Here is a 17,463-nt window from a genome sequence, read left to right as displayed (position 1 = left end):
GCTGTGATGGTCTCGTTGATACGATGAACCCCTTGGCACTACTGATGATTGTTTACGAGCAATAAGACAAGAAGACGCAGGAGAGATGTGGATTCGACTTAACTTCAAGATTAATGAGGAACGGATATGAGCGATAAGATTGATCACATCATTCATGTGTTGCGGCAAACTTTCGGTGCTACACTCAAGACTGCCGACTTGGAGCGGGAGTATGCTACTATAGACTCCACACTTCACGTACCAGATACAGAGGCGGGCGGACCCAAGATTCATGACTGTTTATATGCTTTGGTTGAGGTAGCATTCCCAGAAGTTGGTGGGCGCCAGCAGCGAAACTTATTGACGACATGAACATTCCATGGGAGCATACAGCTTCATTCCTGGCAGCATACGTCACAGCGTACGGCAGTCTCATGCAAATTGCAACACTATAAAAAGGCGAACGCATGCTCATTGATGCGGCGGCAGGAGATACTTGTCAAGCTGCTGAAATCTTTGCCTAGTCCGTTGAGGTTGAAACTGTACGTCGCATGCAGGATAAAGACCAAGAGAGGCCTTTTGGTCCAGGCGTACAAGACCAATGCTGTCCATATATCTTTCAACAGAAGCAGGCTTCACTCCACATATTCTGACAACAACAAACAAGAAGGGTGTTGACGTCGTACTCAACTCGCTATCAGACTCGTTCTTGGCAGGACATGGGACTGCGTGGCCCATTCTATCCGCCTTGTTAGCATTACTAAAGTCAACACTGAAGCGAATCGGCACTTCGCGGGACCTTTTAGCCGGTGCGCTATTTACACTAGCTTCGACGTGATGTAGCTCACGGAATATCAGGGGCATCAAATCCATAAAGCTCTTGTGGAGGGTATCCGGATCATTCGAGAGCGCCACGGCGCACCGATTTACCCCATCAGCTCATTCTCCATGACCTATATGGCTGTGGCTATGAGCCCGATGCAGGCCCATGCCTTGATGACAAAGTCAAATCAGATCTCTTTCTTTTTCACCGCTCCGTTGTTCAGAGAAAAGGCGAACAGAGCTTTGGCGACAGCTCGTCAAGCGCATTCCCCCTTGTTGATCTGGACGCTGCTGACGCTACCTACTTGGTATGCGGCGGTATAGGCAGTAGCGGATGCGCATTCTGCAGATCATATTATTGGCAAGGGGGGCATGAACATCTCACTTGTTTCTCGCAATGTCAGCTCCCACTGTAACATTGCCAGAATACGCGAAAACGCAGAGGCTGTGAGATGTTGAGGTTTGATACTTGGTTGTGTTATTGCGGACGAAAAAAGTCTCGTCGAACTTTTGTGCGACATTGTTGCAGCAGGCCTGCCCCCAGTAACGGGCCGTCATCAACGGTGCCATGGGTTTGGACGCCACAGTCATGGAGAGTATGACATTCGTACGATGCTCCAACCATGTGCGACCAAAGATCAACAGCAGTTCCAACCTGCACAAGCACCTTGCTGGCCGGTTCCTCTACATCACGCTGTCATCTGTTGCTGGCCTAGCTGGTCACATATTCCAGGCAAAATATGCTACTGGAATGGCGTTCCAGGACACTCTCGCCCTCGATTTTGAAGTGGTGCAATCGGCTGGCTGCGCGGCATAGAGGGGAACAGGGGATGTTAGCATTTCCGTGTCCGGTTGATCTTCAAGTGGTTCGTAGACGGGTTGAGGCCGAAATAAGAGATCTGCCGCAACCTTCCCTTGCGGACCGCCAAATCATTGTCGGGCCTAATTTTCACATTTTTGCTTCAGAATCCACGACGAGATACGGCCACTGTTTGGTATGTTGAGGATTGCAAGCCAGATCGGACTCAATACGAGTGTAGTGCGGAATACGAAGTCCAAGGCGGCTTCGTTTGTCAAAGCTTTCTTCTCTGTGCCCAGCATTGACGCTGCCTCGAAGTTACTCATAGACGCTCTAGGCGCCAAGCTCTCCAACATCTTCATAATAGCGGTGTCTCATAGCGACCCTGAGCTACCGCTATCATGATGCGGTGTTGACTCTTTTGTGGATGTGAGTTGCGAAACTGGAGTAGAAGCATCGTCAAAGCCAGGGTTTTGGTGATTGAGATTCTCCAAACTGCATCTCTAAACGAATTCACTCTTCTGGTGGCAAGTAGAGGTAGATACTTGGCTGCTTGGGGCAAAGAGAAATGAACAGAATCCGAGTGGTGTGTTGGCATAAGTGTCTATAACTATGTATGCATATTGCGCTGACTAGGTCTAGGTTTTGTTAGTGCTAAACCTTGCCTATAGACGCAATATATGAGATTTGAGATCATACCATCCATAGATCCGTGCATGTATGTCTTACACCTTAAATACATCAATTTCTCCTTGTATTAAACTGAATCAAAATTGAACTATACTTAGCCTGGTAGATATTCATTAAACATTATGGATTACTACATACTACAGAGGTGGCTTTCAAAAGTTCTTGCTAAGGCACGGATCCATCGGACCGAATTCTCGTGATAACGTTTCCATTATTTACTTAGCGTGCAAGAAATAATGCCTAATATAGTTAGTGTATTACTGTAAGCGTATACTTTAGTAGCTATTATTCTCTCCAAACTTCCATTTTAAGGGCTTTTAGTTGCGAATATAGTATAATTCTTAGTCTTCGGCTATATTTTCGGTGGTAACCAAGGAACCCCTGTCAGCAAGAACTTTTGAAAGCCACCTCTGTACTTGTTGCAAACTTTTCACATGAATTACGTAGTTTGTTTGTTGTAAGTTGTAGAGCCGGGTAATACGGCCGAGATACACTCAGAGAATCCAACGTAAGCTTCGGAGCTACTGACAAAAGCTTCCGTGATTGGCTGTTTCCACATGCGTCAAATGAAAAACCAGACTCGCACTACTTGCTGTGTATACATACAAAAGAGCTCATGTGTGGACCCTATAGGTGGTAGGAGCTTATCAAGTTGCTCAGTGTAGTACTAATCCGAGATAGCCTCTTCTGCTCGTGCTGAGCAGAATTTGATAAAGCGTACAACCAGAGCAAGTGTAGTTGAATGCAGCGGGTCATGCATAATTATGTAGAGATCATACTAAGTAGCCCGTCTGAATGAATCTTAACTGCAGGCGGGTGTAACCCAAGACCTTGGTATGGGCTGACACAGTAAGCCTATTCAACCTCGAGGTCACCTCTCCAATCTCACTGAAGAAAAGATTACCGTGACAGCGGAGCAAGGTCCCACAATAAGCTTTAGGCTATGCAGACTCCCCAGTCCAAGTCCCTCCGAGCATTTCCGCCATGAGACCTTTGTTCCACCCAACAACAAGTTATGCTTTTCAGAACGACAGATTAGAAGGTTGCTTTCCCATGCAAAAAAAAAGCCGTGTCTCAGTAGTCAGCACGAACATCCTCATAACAACAGAAATCAGACATGATGGCTTAATCAGCGTTGAGATTGAGATCTACGCAATAGTCGAATTGAGGGGAATGTCTCCGAATGACGCAGGGCAAGAGGGAATAATAAACCTTGTGCAATAAGCCGGTGCTTATCTCGGTAATCATACAAGACGGAACCCTTGTGAGACTTATTTTTACATCGAACGATGGTCACGTATGCATGAATAAATACAGTAGCAACCCCAGATACGAAGTCCTCGCCACCGCTCTACTACCACCCTTCAGTACCTCCATCACACAGCACTCAGACGCTCTTTGTTCTCGGACCCGATTCAAAATGATTTATTCTCTTGTTTCCCTCTTCGCCCTGGCTGCCTCCAGCAGCCTCGTCGCAGCCGATGATGTGTACTCGTTCATTGGGGGAGAATGCAGTGGAAACGCCTACTTCTTCCAAGACGTTAGCCCTCAGGTTTGCTTGGTAGGCATTAGCAGGGCGAACACCAACATTAGCACGGCGATTGCGGAGGACCTTACCTTTGTCAGGTCTGGTCTGTTCGTCAACACCAACACGACTGTCGACAAGCTCTTCTTTGCCTGGACCGAAGGCCCAGACTCCAACAGTGACGGTCCTCTTCAGTGCGGATCCATCGCTGCACAGAAGAAATTTAACTCGAGGCGCGGCGCTCCTTGCATCAAAGCTCACAATGGTCAAAACTTCACTGCATTCAGCTGGGTCTACTCTCCTGAGGACAACGATTCCAACTCCGGCGACTCCTCCTCCCACTACAAGAGGCGAGAGGAGTACAAGAAGAGGCTAGCAGCGAAGACTGACTCCACAAGGTGCACAAGCACAAAGCACCCTGACGGTTGTGTCATCGACGGAAAGATGTACTCCTTCCAAGACGCTTCTCTGGCTGATATCCAGAAACTGAAGGCGCTGGTTGCCAACGGCAACCCTGTCCCCGATGACCTGCAGAAGCATGCCATGTAAGGGCGGAGCAAAAGCATTCCCAATCACTGCCGAGATGAGAGGAGGAAAGCGTGGTATTGGCCTTGAGCAAATTCTGTTTTACCCTCTCTTGTCAAAAGCCTGGCCGTCTGCATGGATCAAATAGACATGCGTAGTAGGGAACATAGTGTTTGTGAAATTGTAATCCTCTATTACATACTACCCTCTTGCTTGGGTTATAACAAACTCGAGTTTGATAGAATATACCTTTTAGCAGAAAACCATGACTACGCCTCTCTCTGCTCTTTAGGGGCTCTCCTAGAGTGTCGCTGTTTTGCAAGTGATTTTAGTACTGTATCAGCAGGTTTACAGCGCAGTAGGGCGCCAGATAGAAGAAGGCAGTGATCTAACACACAATACACGACGCAAGCTTTTTGGAGATATAGAAATTTGTTTATAAGACATGCTCGCCTTGGTAACAACTACTAGTTGTATCTACAACCACGGACTTGGTGCGAACACTCTGCACTGTACAAGGAGAAAGACTAGTGACCAAAAATATGTCGCAACGAACACGAACTGCCTCTGAACCTCGTTTATAGTGTCGAAGAGGAAAAGATCAATCCTTCACCTCTGCGGCTGTGAGACTATATACACTGCGACACATAGTAATCGACCTTCTGCTCGGATTCTCTCTTTTTTTCCTTAATAAAAGGATCTTTGTAAAATGTTTATCTTGTCAGTTAGTTCGTCTTGTACCACTCCTCTCATAGACTCGAAAACATGCCCATCTCGAACTGCACAGTCAAACACATCACACTGTGCACGGAACACGCGGAACGTGCAACCTGCAGGAGGGATGCAAACTCAGGGGCGCAGCAGCATCTTCCGGGGCCAAGAGAGGGGTGGGCTTAAGGTTCAATCGTGTAAGCAAACCTAACGTTCATGTGGCCGATCGACGGGGCCGGCGGATGTCGACACTAAATCATGCAGGAACCATTGGTACGTAATGAGAAAAAAAAAAGCTTTCTTGGCACTTGATACGGACTAAGGTTGTCCGTCACGAAGACTTGCAAGCACGCGAATCATGAGCACCGCCGTTGTATTCGGAAGAAATAAATTGGCAACGTGGTGATCCGTGAGCTATACCAGACTTTTTTTTGGCCCAAATCCCAAACGTGACTCGTTCTAGACATGAGAGGTATCATGAGGAGGAACGTGTAGAGTGATGAAGAGAAATCTCCGTAAACGCCGCCAGATGCAAAGAGACTTGTGTAAGATGATCGACTAAACAAAGATCGACAAGGTACCGTAAACGAACACGAGAGTACCTCTTATTCGTCCTGCTTGATCTCGAGCTTGGTTTTCTTGGGGCTGCCATTCTGGTCATCGTTAGCCTTGCGCTTGTTCGAGGCAGCAGCAATCTCAGTGTCGGTGCGCGAGTCCTTGACGACAGGGACACCGTAAGCATCACGCTCAATCTCCTTCTTCTTCTCCTCCTTGTGGTTGGCGCGGTCGTCCTTGCCGCTCTTGAAACGATCGCGACGCTTGTTCCAGTCACCACTGTCGACCGAGTCGTTGGAAGCGCTGCGGTCGCGGCGTCTGCGAGGAGAGCGATCACGGCGATTGTCGCGACGGTCGTTGCCTCCACGGCCACCACGACCTCCACCACGGCTGGATCCACGGCCTCCACGGCCTCCACCACGACGGTCGTTGCCCCGGCTGCGGCTGAAGTCGCCGTTCGCCTCGCGTTGTTTCTTGCGCCGCTCATACTTTTCCTGTTCAGTCAGCTCCCAGTCGGGTTTGATGCCCTTTTCTTTGCATTTCATTACAATGTATTCTTTCTTGCCCATGAAAATGAGCTCATGGCCGTTGAATTTGGGCTTGGGGTCGAGGGCAAGGAACTGCTTCTGCGAGTCTTCCGTGTCAAACTCGACAAAGACGCTACCCTTCCAGGCGCCATCGTCCTCGCGGCGCTTGCGAACCATGACGGAGCCGTAGGGGCGGAAGAACTGCTCAAGGGCAATCTGGCCAGCTTCCTCTTCGTTGCCGAATCCCTTGACGTAGGCGCTCCGCTCCATGGTGTTGGAGGAGTTGCTCCTCAGGCGGTAGAAGAGCTCCTCCGTGGTGGGGGGATTCTCGTCGTCGCCTTCCTTGGTGGGGACTACCAGTGGCTCCTTGCGCTTGACAGCTTCGCTGCCGGGCTTGCTGTACTCGCCATCGTCGACGACAACGAGGTCGTTGCTGTGGCGAAGGGCGTCTACAACCGCAGTGTAAGGCTTGAAGCGGCGCATGCGCTTGAAGGTGCAGATGTGGTGAATCGAGACGGGCTTGTTCTTGGGGCCCTCGAGCTCCTTGAACATGTGCTCGTCGGTTGCCAGATTCTGCGCAGAAAAGTAGAACTCAATCTGGGCGGGGTCAGCGCGCGAGCCACGGGCTGAGGAGTGGGGAGTCATACCTGAGCGCGGATCTCGTTGGGATCGTCTGTCTCGGGGAGGTCGTCAAACTCGCGGTTTTGCCTGCGCAATGTTAGTTGGCACGCGAGCAAGCGCAGCGGGAGAGGGAATGCGGGGCGCACTTCTTGTTGCGATTGTCGCGGAAATTGCCTCTGCCGCCGCGGCCGCCTCTTCCACCACGGTTGTCGCGACCAGAGCGGCCGTTGCGGTCGTGGCGGTCGGCGCGCTGGGCGCTCTTGTCGTCCGACTTGCCGTTGAGCTCCCACTTCTCCTCGCCCTGGGCGGCGGTGGAGTCGGCCTTGGGGTCGGCCTTGGAGTCGGCCTGGGGCTGGGCTGCCTGCGAGGCTTCAGCGGGCTGCGTCGTGGCCGCCGCGGCCGCAACGTTGTCGGTGTCGGCCATGTTCAGAGGGGGTGCAGCTGGAGTCGCGTCGGCGTGCAGAGGCGGCGAGGGGCAGTTTTGTGTTTGCAGAAGAAGAGGTCGGGGCGAATGCAGAGAAAAGGCGGCGGGTGAGAAGATAGCTATAGTTCTGCTAGTGGGGAAATTTCAAAGCAAGGGTCCATGGGCGCCAAGCCTTTGCTCAACCATGGAATTGCTGCAAATCGGCCGCCGCTGCTATCACGAGTGTTGTCCTGCCACTGCTGCCACGGCGACGCCAGCACCCCAATTGACCCGCGCCTCGCCTTCACCATGCCGAGGAAGAAGCCGCGGTTCCATTCGCTGAAGAAGCTGGTAGGCATCCATCCGCCTGTCGCCATCCGCGCCTAACACATGCCATGACAGAATGTCCGCCAGAACTGGTCGCGCTGGTCTCTGTACGCCATCTCGCAGCTCAAGGCGCCCAATACCGCCACCCGCAGCTTCTTCCAGCAGAAATGGACGGCCAAGGCGGCCACACGAGCATACCATGGCGAGCACATCCGGGAAAAGAAGTGGAAGCACATGTTCAAGCGAAATCTCCCCGCCGTGGTGCCCATGGACCATAGATATCTCGCCCGCCACGACGGATCAGAGCAGGCGGCCGGGCGAGGAATGGGCGCCGACACCGAGGAGCAGACGCGGACGCCGCCCATGACGCCATACATGCAGATGGCATACTATCCGCTCGAGCGCCGACTAGACACGGCCATCTTCCGCGCGCTTTTCGCCAGCAGTGTGCGGCAAGCCAGGCAGTTTGTTGTGCACGGCCTGGTCAAGGTCAATGGCAAGAAGGTGCGTTGGCCCCGGCCCAATTGGCCCACAATGCTCTCTGCGGGATACTGACTGCATCCCAGATGATATACCCCGGCTACGCCCTCAATCCAGGCGACATGTTCCAAGTCGAACCCTCGTCCGTCATGTTTGCAACCGGAGCCCCCAAAAGCCGCTCCTCGACTGCCCGCCGAGTGACCAAAGAAAAGGCGGCTGCCCGCGCCCAAGAGCGCGAACAAAACGGCGGCCAAACCCCCCGGCAACAAAACGACAGCGACGTGGTCATCTCGCAGTCCTCGCGCGAAGAACCCACGCCCACTGAACTCAAGAAGCAGCTCCAGGACCTGATGGCGCAAGTCGAGGGCGTCCTGGCCGAAGACGTCAAGGCAAAGGACAAGCAGAAGTTCCGCGCTCTCCGTGCAAGCATCCGGAAAGCCATAAGTCTATGGCGGTCGGCAAACCCCGAAACCATTTCGACGCTCGACGCACAGTTTGACTTTCTCAAAACGCAAATCGCCGAGCGTGCCGCCGCCGCGTCTTCGGCGTCGTCGAGGGACGTCACATCTGCACCCGAACCCCTCATCTCCGAGGAAGACCAAGCGCGCCTGCGGTCTGCCTTTGAGAAGCTCAAGCTCGAGACGGAGCACACATCAGCGTGGAACAAGCGCAATGCTTCAGCGCCGTATGCCACACCGTGGCGGCCAAGAGACTACATGAGCGCCTTTGCCTTTATACCGCGGTACCTCGAGGTCAACCAGAACATTTGCGCCGCCGTCTATCTGCGGCATCCCGTTGCGCGACCGGGGCTTGCAGAGGTGCCCACACCCTTCCCTATCGAGACGGGCCAGTTGGCCTTTAACTGGTACTTGCGAAACCGGTAGAAGGCATACTTTCACTACGTACGTCTGTGATGAATGAATGGCTCTAGGTAGAAAACCGCTACTCGGCGGGCCCACCAAATACATTGTACAACACCATGTTTAAACACGGTTGATAGTCCGCACACAGCATCTCTTTGATTCTTGCATCATGCTTGTTGATATCTGGATATTTATGTATATCTGCTGCATGCAATACAGATAGATGAGTCTTGCCGACAGTTGTGCGCCCCCAACTTACAAAAGGCGCTGGCTCTGTAGCAAGCTGAATATCTGGTTCCCGGTGATATGCGCACAAAACGATAAATCGGAAATATTGTACACGAGGACCGAACAAGTATTAGTGGGTAGTGTCCTCAGACTACTCGGCGGGATCAAAAAAGCGACAGGGCGCAGTGTGAAAGGTACCCCCGACAACGCCGAACCTGCAAAACGCTAACATGGAAAAATGGTTTTTATGTGATGACAAAAATGGCTCAAGATGCCATTGTGCGACGACACATATGGGGAATAATTGAAGGCAAAACAATGTACGTCAGATGGTCAGATATGAAGTCTTCAGTCGACGTCCGACTCCTGCTCGTCCAGGGTGAGAATGCTCACGGGGTACCGAAGAGTTTCTGCGCTAGGCCGAGGGCTCACGTCGACAACGCTACTATCGGGTGTCCAGTGCGAGCTCGCTTCGGACGTCGTTGAGGCGGCGGCGTATTGGCGGAAGCCATTTGCTACAACCTCGGACATGTCACGGTCTGAATCATAGCCAGGCGGTTCCGTGGGCGTGTCGGAGCGGTAGCTTGGTAGGCTTTCAGTTCGTGACAGGGGCCTTGACGGAATTTCGGGCAGCGACGTGGGCGGATATGTTGAGGTGGTTGACAAGGGCGAAGAGGGCGCGCGAGTGCGAGCGTGATTAATGGCTCGGCCTTCTTCGGCATCCCTCACAAGATCATTGACGACATCATGCGCCGCCCTCAGCTGCCGAATCTCTTCTTGCATGGCGTCCTCAAGGATACTTTCCTGTTCGCATATAAGTGCTCTCTTCTCTTCGTAGTCGAAAATGCGCTGGCTGTCGCGCTGTGCCCAGTTGCCGCGCCATCGGTTCCGCCACCATGTGCTCCATGCATGGTGGCGAGCAGCACGGCGATAGGCACGAGCATTGTTTCGTTCTTCGCGAGCAGCGGCGCGCTCAGTGCGGGTGCGAAGGCTGCTGCATTTGTGGCGGATTGCAGCGAAAAGACAGCCGCAACAGAGGATGGTCAGGGTAATCTCCAGAGCCACGACAAAAGGAGACTCTTTGGTCGGTCGGGACGCAAGTTCAGCCTGGTATACGTTAGCTTCGGGTGCAAACGCAAACGCTAACAAACACTCAACATACTGCTACTGCTACGTATGGTTGGGGGGCCGATGGTGTGTCGCTCAAGTGGTTTTCGGAAACACGTGTCGTCGCCTGTGCCACATGCGTATGCGCCTGAGCAAACTCATGCTCTGGATTTCCCATCTCTTCCGCTCCTTGATCCGATTTGAGCCGGATGTATGCTACTTCCCACACGCCGTGGACTTTTTGGACAATGGTTTTGAAGACGCACGAGATGCTGTGGCATTTACCCAGTTCTTGCGCGACCTTGTGCACTTCGTTTTTCAGTAGCAAACGGAACTGGAGCCTGATGTGCGCCTTTTTCTCGGCGACCAAAGACTTGAGTGCTTCCAGTTCGCTCTCGAGGTCTTTGAGCTGGCGGATTTGGTCCTCCAAGGACTCGAAGTCTGGGGCTTCCGACACAGGCTCGGCGGGCTTCTCGGATAGCGCGAGACGCAGGGCCTGGGGCGGCTCGCGCCAAGATTCAGCTACGTCCTTGTCGGTCGCCGAAGGGTTGGGGGTGGACTCGAGCCTGAGCAGCGACGGGGGCGACGTGTGCTGCTTGTAGGAAACGGTGAAACCAGATGGCGGGTCAATAGGGTTGCCGTCGATGGCCTTGATGTTGAGTGTCAGGACTTGAGCAGCTTCCGCCTCGTCGTTGCCGTGAAGACAGGCAGTCGTCCATTCGAGGTCCAGATGGCGCTGCAGAAACCACTCATTCTGTGTGAGGTCGGCGACAGCTTGGTAGGAACCCGAGCCAGATGCAGAGTGCCGTCAGCAGGCCTAATGGAAGCTGCAACGGATATCAGCCAAACTGCAGGCAAGCCATGGCGGCAGTGTGGGCAGACATACCATGGCGTTGGGCGGGTGATATTGCGCAGTCGCAGTTGGGGCGTATGGCACGGGATACTGCAGAGAGAGAGAGAGAAAAAAAGGCACAATGGATGCAGATGGCCGTGTCGCGCAGAGACTGGCAGGTGTGGTTGATGCTGGCGAACAATGGCATGGCACCATGTTCAATCCACGGCTCCGCGAGGCTGGCTGGCCCAAGCTTTCGGCGGGCCTTGGCAGAGCAGCCCTACCAGCCCAGCTACGAGCATCTCGCTCGCATCCGGGTGCACAAGGCAAAGGGCGTGGATAATCAGCCAGTTCAGCTCGCACGCATGCTGGCGGCTCGCTCGTCCGCCCGGCCGAGTGTTTCAGCGCGATGCATTCTGCATAGTGCAGGGCCAGCTGGGGGAGAGCGGACGTCTAAGCCACTAGCAGCCAGGCGCCCCAGGTCAGTCGCAGTCGTAATATCTTCTATCTAAAGCACACTCGCACGCTGGTGCCTGATCGCATCCTCTGGACTGCTGGCAACAGCTGTCCCATAACCCGCCAGCGTCCGCCCGCTTTGCGCGACCACGACTGTCGCTGCGGCCGCCCTGTCCCTCTCTCGCTCGCGCCCCCGTCGCCGTGCTCTTCTGCCCTCCCGACATGCCCTCGTTCAAGTCCAAGTGGCTGTCTGCCTGCGCGTGGGCGGCACCCGTGCTCGCCGCCGTAATCCCCGGTCACCACCAAGCCCCCGCTGCCAGAACCGACGGCGGCCGTCGCGTGCATCTCGGTACGCACCCCTCTTATAAATACTTACATGGTGCTGCGTCTCCGTAGGCTGCTGCTGAACTCTGCCAGACGTCCAGGACAGCTACGCGCAAGCGACCTTCAGCGTCCCCTGCATTGGCTGTCTTGGCCATCATCACACGGACCACGATGACGAGTCTCTGGTAAGGCCCACCTCCAGGCAACTAGACGCCCTCGTCTTCATCCTCATCCCACCACCCGCCCTCTGCTGACCGCGCCCCCCCCCCCAGATCCTGAGCTTCACCAGCCACTCCCAAGACCATGCTTGTGGCTCCTCCAACATCACCCTGAACGGACTGTACCTTCCCCAGGAGTGGAACGGAGCGCGACGGGCCACCCGATGCTCGTCGAGCTGAAGAGCGGCGAGACGCTCAATGGGCTGCTGGTCAACTGCGACACTTGGATGAACCTCACGCTGCGAGAGGTTGTGCAGACGAGCGCAGACGGCGACAAGTTCATGCGGCTACCAGAGATCTACGTTCGCGGCAGCACAGCACGTCTCCACGTCCCATTGCTTCAGGCGCGAGACTAACGTGTGGGCAGATAAAATATCTGCGAGTTCCCGACGAAATCGTCGACATTGTAAAAGAGCAGCAGGCCAAGGACCAGGCGAATCGGGGAGGTCGAGGAGGCGGCATGCACGGCCGGGGAGACCATCGCGGTGATCGCGGTGGCGGAGGCAGGGGCACGAGGGGGAGAGGACGTGGTCGTGGAAGAGGTGGAGGCGGTGGAGGCGGTGGCGGCGGTGCTTGAAAGGCTTCACGTCCAAGTATGCCTGGGCCATTGGCTGATATGCACGAGGCACAAGGCGACGGCTTGACGACTCTGCTGGGGTGTTGATACTCAGGCACAGCACTGGGGGACCACACAGGCTAGCGTTGCGAATGGCCCTGTTCAGCCGGGCGCGTGCACGCTCCATTGCATCACGAGATACCCTAATTGTCGACTTGTATATGAGCAGCACCACTCGCCTTGCAGAGCCGCACGTCAATAGTTGAGCTTCACCGCCGTCTCTCGTTCCCTGTCGTCAGTGTAGCAGCCAATGTGCAAGCCTCGGCATAGCCCCGACCCCGCAGCCCATCATTGGCAGCGCAAGCCGTGGGACGCGTGCCAGAAGAAACACATTACATGCCCATTTCGCATCTTGGTCCTAGTTGAGACAGGGTCGGGGCAACCATGTGGTCTGGGCAGAATCGCACCTTGATCGCGGGGCATCGTCTCCCCGGTTCTATACTGACCATGGGCTGTTGGCCTGGCAAAAAAAAAGTATTTAAAAGAAGGCAGCCCAGGTTCCAAGATGCATTCAGTACACTCGCGCAACAATGACTACCTTCACCATTCCAGACAGCCAGCTTGACGCCATCAGAGACCAAGTGGTCCTGATCACGGGTAAGACACGACTCCCGCAACGTATGGCATCGTCACGCTGACTGTAGACGTCAGGCGCATCGTCGGGCATCGGCCTCGCAACACTACGTCGAGTCATCCAGCATGGAGGCAAAGTCTTTGCCAGCGACATCAATCCGCTGCCGCAGCCCGAAGGCGCGTCGGTCCCGTTTATCAAGGCCAATGTTGCGTCATGGCAGGACCAAGTCGACATGTTCAAGGCTGCCGAGAAGGAGTATGGAAAGATTGACCATGTGTTTGCGAATGCGGGCGTGGGCATGTCGGCACCACTGGTCGACGATGAAGTTGACGAGAAGGGCGAGCCACGGCCCCCGAAGCTGGATACCATCAACATCAATCTGATTGGCGTCATGTACTCGGTAAAACTGGGCATACACTACCTCAGGAAGAACCCGTGCGGTGGCAGTATTGTCACAACAGCCTCCGGCTCCAGCTTTACCAGAGTCGAGCTTTCGGATTACTGTACGTTGGGCCATGTCTCTCTTTTGTTGTGCAGCTCAAGCTAACACGGTGCAAGCCATGTCAAAGCATGCTGTGCTTGGCCTTACGCGCGCCCTGTACCGAGAGCTTCACCCCAAGCTTCCCATCCGCATCAACTCGATTGCGCCATCGTGGACAGACACGGCCATTGTGCCGCGCGAAGTGATTGCCTTGTTTGGCGAGGGCAGCTACCAGACGGCCGATGTGGTTGCTCGGTCAGCCATGATACTCATGGTAGACCAGACGCGGCACGGCGAGATGGTGTACAGCGATCGCGGCAAGTTTGTCGAAATGGAAAACGGAGCAACGGGCTTCCATGCCCAGACCAAGAAGACGCTGGGGTTTGCAGAGGACGAAGAGACGAGCGAGGCAAAGGCTTGGCAAAGGGCGCAGGAGGGATTTGCCGCTGCTGCATCGTAGCGCAAGAATGCTTCCTAGCGTGTGCTGAGTAGGACAGGCAAGGTTAATTTCCATCACGTCTTGGGGTAATGGCCCTAGTTGGCGAACCCCTCACCATCATCATCAGCAGCAGCAGCATCAGCATCATCAATTTTAGATTTGAGTTTTTTTTGGGTCATCATATTTTGCGCTCTATCGACCAAGCTCTTCCACGACCTCTGACATGTGTTGACATTGGGTTTTGGGCGAGATGGCGGGTGGTAGACAAGAGTCATAGCCACAGACTGAGCTGATTGTGACGGAAGGGCGGGACCAATTGCGTTAGATCAGATGATCGGCAATAGATGCTGATGATTCGGGACGATCATGGCGGCGTCCCGGAAGGAGCATGCCTAAACGAACCTGGGCAATGCCTGCAAGCAAAAAAGAAAAGAAAATATCCTTGTTCAGGCCAGAATAGCACAAGTGGGGAGAATGAGTTGCGAACAGCAGGCTGGAAAAAAAAAGGTAATGGGATGGCAATTGGCAAAGCAAGAAAGAATAAAGTAGTCATGGTCAAAGCATAGACATGGCCATAATCACATTCCATCATAATAATACCGATGGGCACCAGATGGGCCCGAATGCGCGCTGACCCGCCAAACTTCGATACGCCAAGTATAGGCATACCGAGGTATAAAACTGTCGTTGCAGACGTCACGAGGCCGTGTTGGGTCATGTAGGTGTGTCCACGGCAACGGCCTGACCGGTTTTTTTTGCTTCTTTTTCTGATTTTTCCTGGGGACCAGAGAACGGTCGAGACATGGGCGGTGCAGCAGCAGCTGCTGGCAGACTGCATCAGTGTCAGTGTCAGCATCCTTATCCAACGGGCAGTTCGCCAAGCATGCACCGTCTTGGCTGGAGGCGTGGCTAGTATAGGTGTAGACTGTACAAGTAGGTGCCAGTTACGAGTACATGTAAGTAGCACGGGGGCCCCGCGACCTCGTTCCCCGGTGGGGCATGCATCGTGAAACTCTGCCACCACCACTGTCAGCAGCCCGTGGCCGTCAAATCTCTGGGGTTGCTCCGCACACAGGCCGAGTGGAACGCTTTGCGTCTGTGCACCCACCGACTTCTCCTCGTCGCGGTTAGCCACGACCGCCCATGGCCCTTGGCATCCTCAGCCATGTGTGCATACTTGTAGACACTGGCCTGCCGCCATGGGTCAGGTACGTATAAAGCCTTGGTGCACGCTTAGCCCTCCGCCCTGCCTGCACACGCCGCCGCCGCCGCCGCTGTCTCTCCACCATGGCAGACGCTCTACCTGAAAAGCACTCGGCCGCCCACTCGGCCTCCAGTCAGCAGGAAGACGCCGCCTCCCACAACCCCCATGAAATGGCCGGCCATGGACACGCTGCCACCGACATGTAGGCGGCCCCCTCCGCCCTCGACGGCTGCCATCTTGCTGTTCCCCGCCTAACCACCCTCCGCAGATACGGCCGTGCCCTGGCCGACTTTGACCCAAAGGCCGAGTCACGCCTGAGGCTCAAGATCGATCTGTACATCATCCCCACCGTCTCCATTCTCTACCTCTTCTGCTTCATCGACCGCGCAAACATTGGCAATGCTCGTCTGGCCGGCCTCGAAAAGGACCTGCACCTCAAGGGACACGACTACAATTCCATCCTGTCCATCTTCTACATCAGCTACATCCTCTTCGAAATCCCCTCCAACATTTGCTGCAAATGGATGGGCCCCGGCTGGTGTGCGTATCCTCTCCCAATGGCCAGTCCAGTGACGCGCTCGTGTAGAAGCCAACTGACGCGCCCGCAGTCATTCCCATCATCTCTCTTTGCTTTGGCGCTGCCTCGATAGGAACTGCCTTTGTGCACAACAAGGCCGCCGTCTCGGGCGTCCGCTTTGTGCTGGGCATCTTTGAGGCGGGCATGCTTCCTGGCATCGCCTACTATTTGTCGCGATGGTACAGACGCTCAGAACTCACCTTTCGCCTCTCGCTGTACATTGTCATGGCGCCTCTAGCCGGCGCATTTGGCGGCCTGCTCGCCTCGGCCATTCTCACGCTCGATTCCTTTGGCTCGCTCAAGCGCTGGCGCATGATATTCGCCATTGAGGGCATCATCACCTGCTGCCTTGCCCTCATTTCCTTCTTCACGCTTACTGACCGCCCGGAAACGGCTCGCTGGCTGACGCCCGAGGAGAAGGATCTGGCCATTGCTCGCGTCAAGTCTGAACGTGTAGGCCAGAACGAGGTCCTGGACAAGCTGGACAAGAAGAAGACGATGCGCGGAATCTTCAACCCCGTGGTCCTGACGACGGCCTTCATCTTCTTGCTGGACAACATCACAGTGCAGGGCCTGGCTTTCTTCGCACCCACCATTGTCAAGACCATCTACCCAAAACACTCGGTCGTGTCGCAGCAGCTCCACACGGTGCCACCATACGTTGTCGGCGCCTTCTTCACACTCCTTCTGCCCTATTGCAGTTGGCGGTTCGACAGACGCCTCATCTTCTTCATCATTGCAGCGCCCTTGATCATGATCGGCTATATCATGTTCTTGGCCAGCAAAGACAGCAGCGTCCGTTACGGTGCCACGTTTTTGATCGCTTCAGGAGCCTTTTCATTTGGTGCGCTGTGCAATGCCCACGGTTCAGCCAATGTAGTCTCAGACACGGCGCGAGCCTCTGCCATCGGTAAGTTGCCCCCAGCCGCGCTTGAGGACTCATGAACATACTAACAAAATTTCCCCAGGCACTATAGTCATGTTAGGCAACGTCGGTGGGCTCATCTCAACATGGAGTTTTCTTCCAAATGATGGCCCAAATTACCCCATTGGCAACGGGCTCAACCTAGCAACCAGCAGTGTAACTCTTGTCACGAGCATTTTGCTTTTGTTTTGGATAAAGTGGAGCAACAAGAAACGTGAAAATGTCAATGCGGACGCGGAACTGGCGGGCAAGTCTGCCCAGGAGATTGAGGATCTTGACTGGAAACACCCGTCTTTCCGGTGGAAGGTTTGAGGCTCGGAATGTGGGAAAGCTATGGTTTTTGCGTGTTGAGATTAGATGGTACTCGCCTTGCAAATGCAGTGTTGCACAGTGCACATGGCAGCTGTACCATGTGACATGTAGTCTGCTGGTTGAGTTTTGTCAAAATGCCTCAAATCAGCCATGACGATGCCTACTCCAGGAGGGTAGTTATCTCGAAGAAGTATCGAATCCCATAAAGCATTCTGGATTGGAATGGTAGAGTGCAGAGCTAGCCCTGAGCTAGCCTAGTATATGTGCGTATTATTATTATTATTATTATTCCATTAGAGTCTATCTGCAGTCAGTGACTATGTAAGACTTTGGCCAGAGGCCG

The 17,463-nt window shown here is 54.2% G+C and overlaps 8 protein-coding genes across 8 annotated transcripts; 5 read left to right on the top strand and 3 right to left on the bottom strand.

Moving 5' to 3' along the window:
* Positions 1–450: 450 nt before the first annotated feature.
* Positions 451–852, bottom strand: SETTUDRAFT_39206 (uncharacterized protein; the record flags this gene model as incomplete). The annotated part of the gene is made up of 1 exon (XM_008026357.1): positions 451–852. One exon carries the CDS (start codon positions 850–852, stop codon positions 451–453), a length of 402 nt encoding a protein of 133 aa, XP_008024548.1.
* Positions 853–3,650: 2,798 nt separating this feature from the next.
* On the top strand, positions 3,651–4,595 carry SETTUDRAFT_168886 (uncharacterized protein). The gene has a single exon (XM_008026433.1). It carries the CDS (start codon positions 3,711–3,713, stop codon positions 4,362–4,364), a length of 654 nt encoding a protein of 217 aa, XP_008024624.1. The 5' UTR covers positions 3,651–3,710; the 3' UTR covers positions 4,365–4,595.
* Positions 4,596–5,356: 761 nt separating this feature from the next.
* On the bottom strand, positions 5,357–7,253 carry SETTUDRAFT_168885 (uncharacterized protein). The gene is made up of 3 exons (XM_008026432.1): positions 6,901–7,253; positions 6,781–6,841; positions 5,357–6,730 (listed from the first exon to the last, which is right to left on the bottom strand). Exons 1-3 carry the CDS (start codon positions 7,176–7,178, stop codon positions 5,657–5,659), a joined length of 1,413 nt encoding a protein of 470 aa, XP_008024623.1. The 5' UTR covers positions 7,179–7,253; the 3' UTR covers positions 5,357–5,656.
* Positions 7,254–7,466: 213 nt separating this feature from the next.
* On the top strand, positions 7,467–8,940 carry SETTUDRAFT_130590 (uncharacterized protein; the record flags this gene model as incomplete). The annotated part of the gene is made up of 3 exons (XM_008026431.1): positions 7,467–7,508; positions 7,560–7,988; positions 8,051–8,940. 3 exons carry the CDS (start codon positions 7,467–7,469, stop codon positions 8,846–8,848), a joined length of 1,269 nt encoding a protein of 422 aa, XP_008024622.1. The 3' UTR covers positions 8,849–8,940.
* Positions 8,941–9,005: 65 nt separating this feature from the next.
* On the bottom strand, positions 9,006–11,051 carry SETTUDRAFT_168884 (uncharacterized protein; the record flags this gene model as incomplete). The annotated part of the gene is made up of 3 exons (XM_008026430.1): positions 9,006–10,162; positions 10,218–10,916; positions 11,049–11,051. The coding sequence occupies 3 exons, from the start codon at positions 11,049–11,051 to the stop codon at positions 9,404–9,406; spliced, it is 1,461 nt and encodes a 486-aa protein (XP_008024621.1). The 3' UTR covers positions 9,006–9,403.
* A 1,087-nt stretch (positions 11,052–12,138) lies between these two features.
* SETTUDRAFT_62923 (uncharacterized protein) lies at positions 12,139–12,446 on the top strand (the record flags this gene model as incomplete). Its single annotated transcript, XM_008026378.1, has 2 exons — positions 12,139–12,321; positions 12,360–12,446. Coding segments are annotated over 2 exons (270 nt in total), but the record flags the coding sequence as incomplete, so codon positions are not given.
* A 692-nt stretch (positions 12,447–13,138) lies between these two features.
* Positions 13,139–14,399, top strand: SETTUDRAFT_184376 (uncharacterized protein; the record flags this gene model as incomplete). The annotated part of the gene is made up of 3 exons (XM_008026429.1): positions 13,139–13,205; positions 13,260–13,685; positions 13,720–14,399. 3 exons carry the CDS (start codon positions 13,139–13,141, stop codon positions 14,121–14,123), a joined length of 897 nt encoding a protein of 298 aa, XP_008024620.1. The 3' UTR covers positions 14,124–14,399.
* A 1,011-nt stretch (positions 14,400–15,410) lies between these two features.
* SETTUDRAFT_130579 (uncharacterized protein) lies at positions 15,411–17,289 on the top strand. Its single transcript, XM_008026428.1, has 4 exons — positions 15,411–15,508; positions 15,575–15,846; positions 15,915–16,793; positions 16,852–17,289. The coding sequence occupies exons 1-4, from the start codon at positions 15,477–15,479 to the stop codon at positions 17,118–17,120; spliced, it is 1,452 nt and encodes a 483-aa protein (XP_008024619.1). The 5' UTR covers positions 15,411–15,476; the 3' UTR covers positions 17,121–17,289.
* Positions 17,290–17,463: the final 174 nt, after the last annotated feature.

This window comes from Exserohilum turcica (assembly GCF_000359705.1).
Source record: "Exserohilum turcica Et28A unplaced genomic scaffold SETTUscaffold_18, whole genome shotgun sequence".
In the NCBI taxonomy this organism is placed as follows: Eukaryota; Fungi; Ascomycota; class Dothideomycetes; order Pleosporales; family Pleosporaceae; genus Exserohilum; species Exserohilum turcicum.
This window is presented reverse-complemented; position numbering and strand designations above follow the sequence as displayed.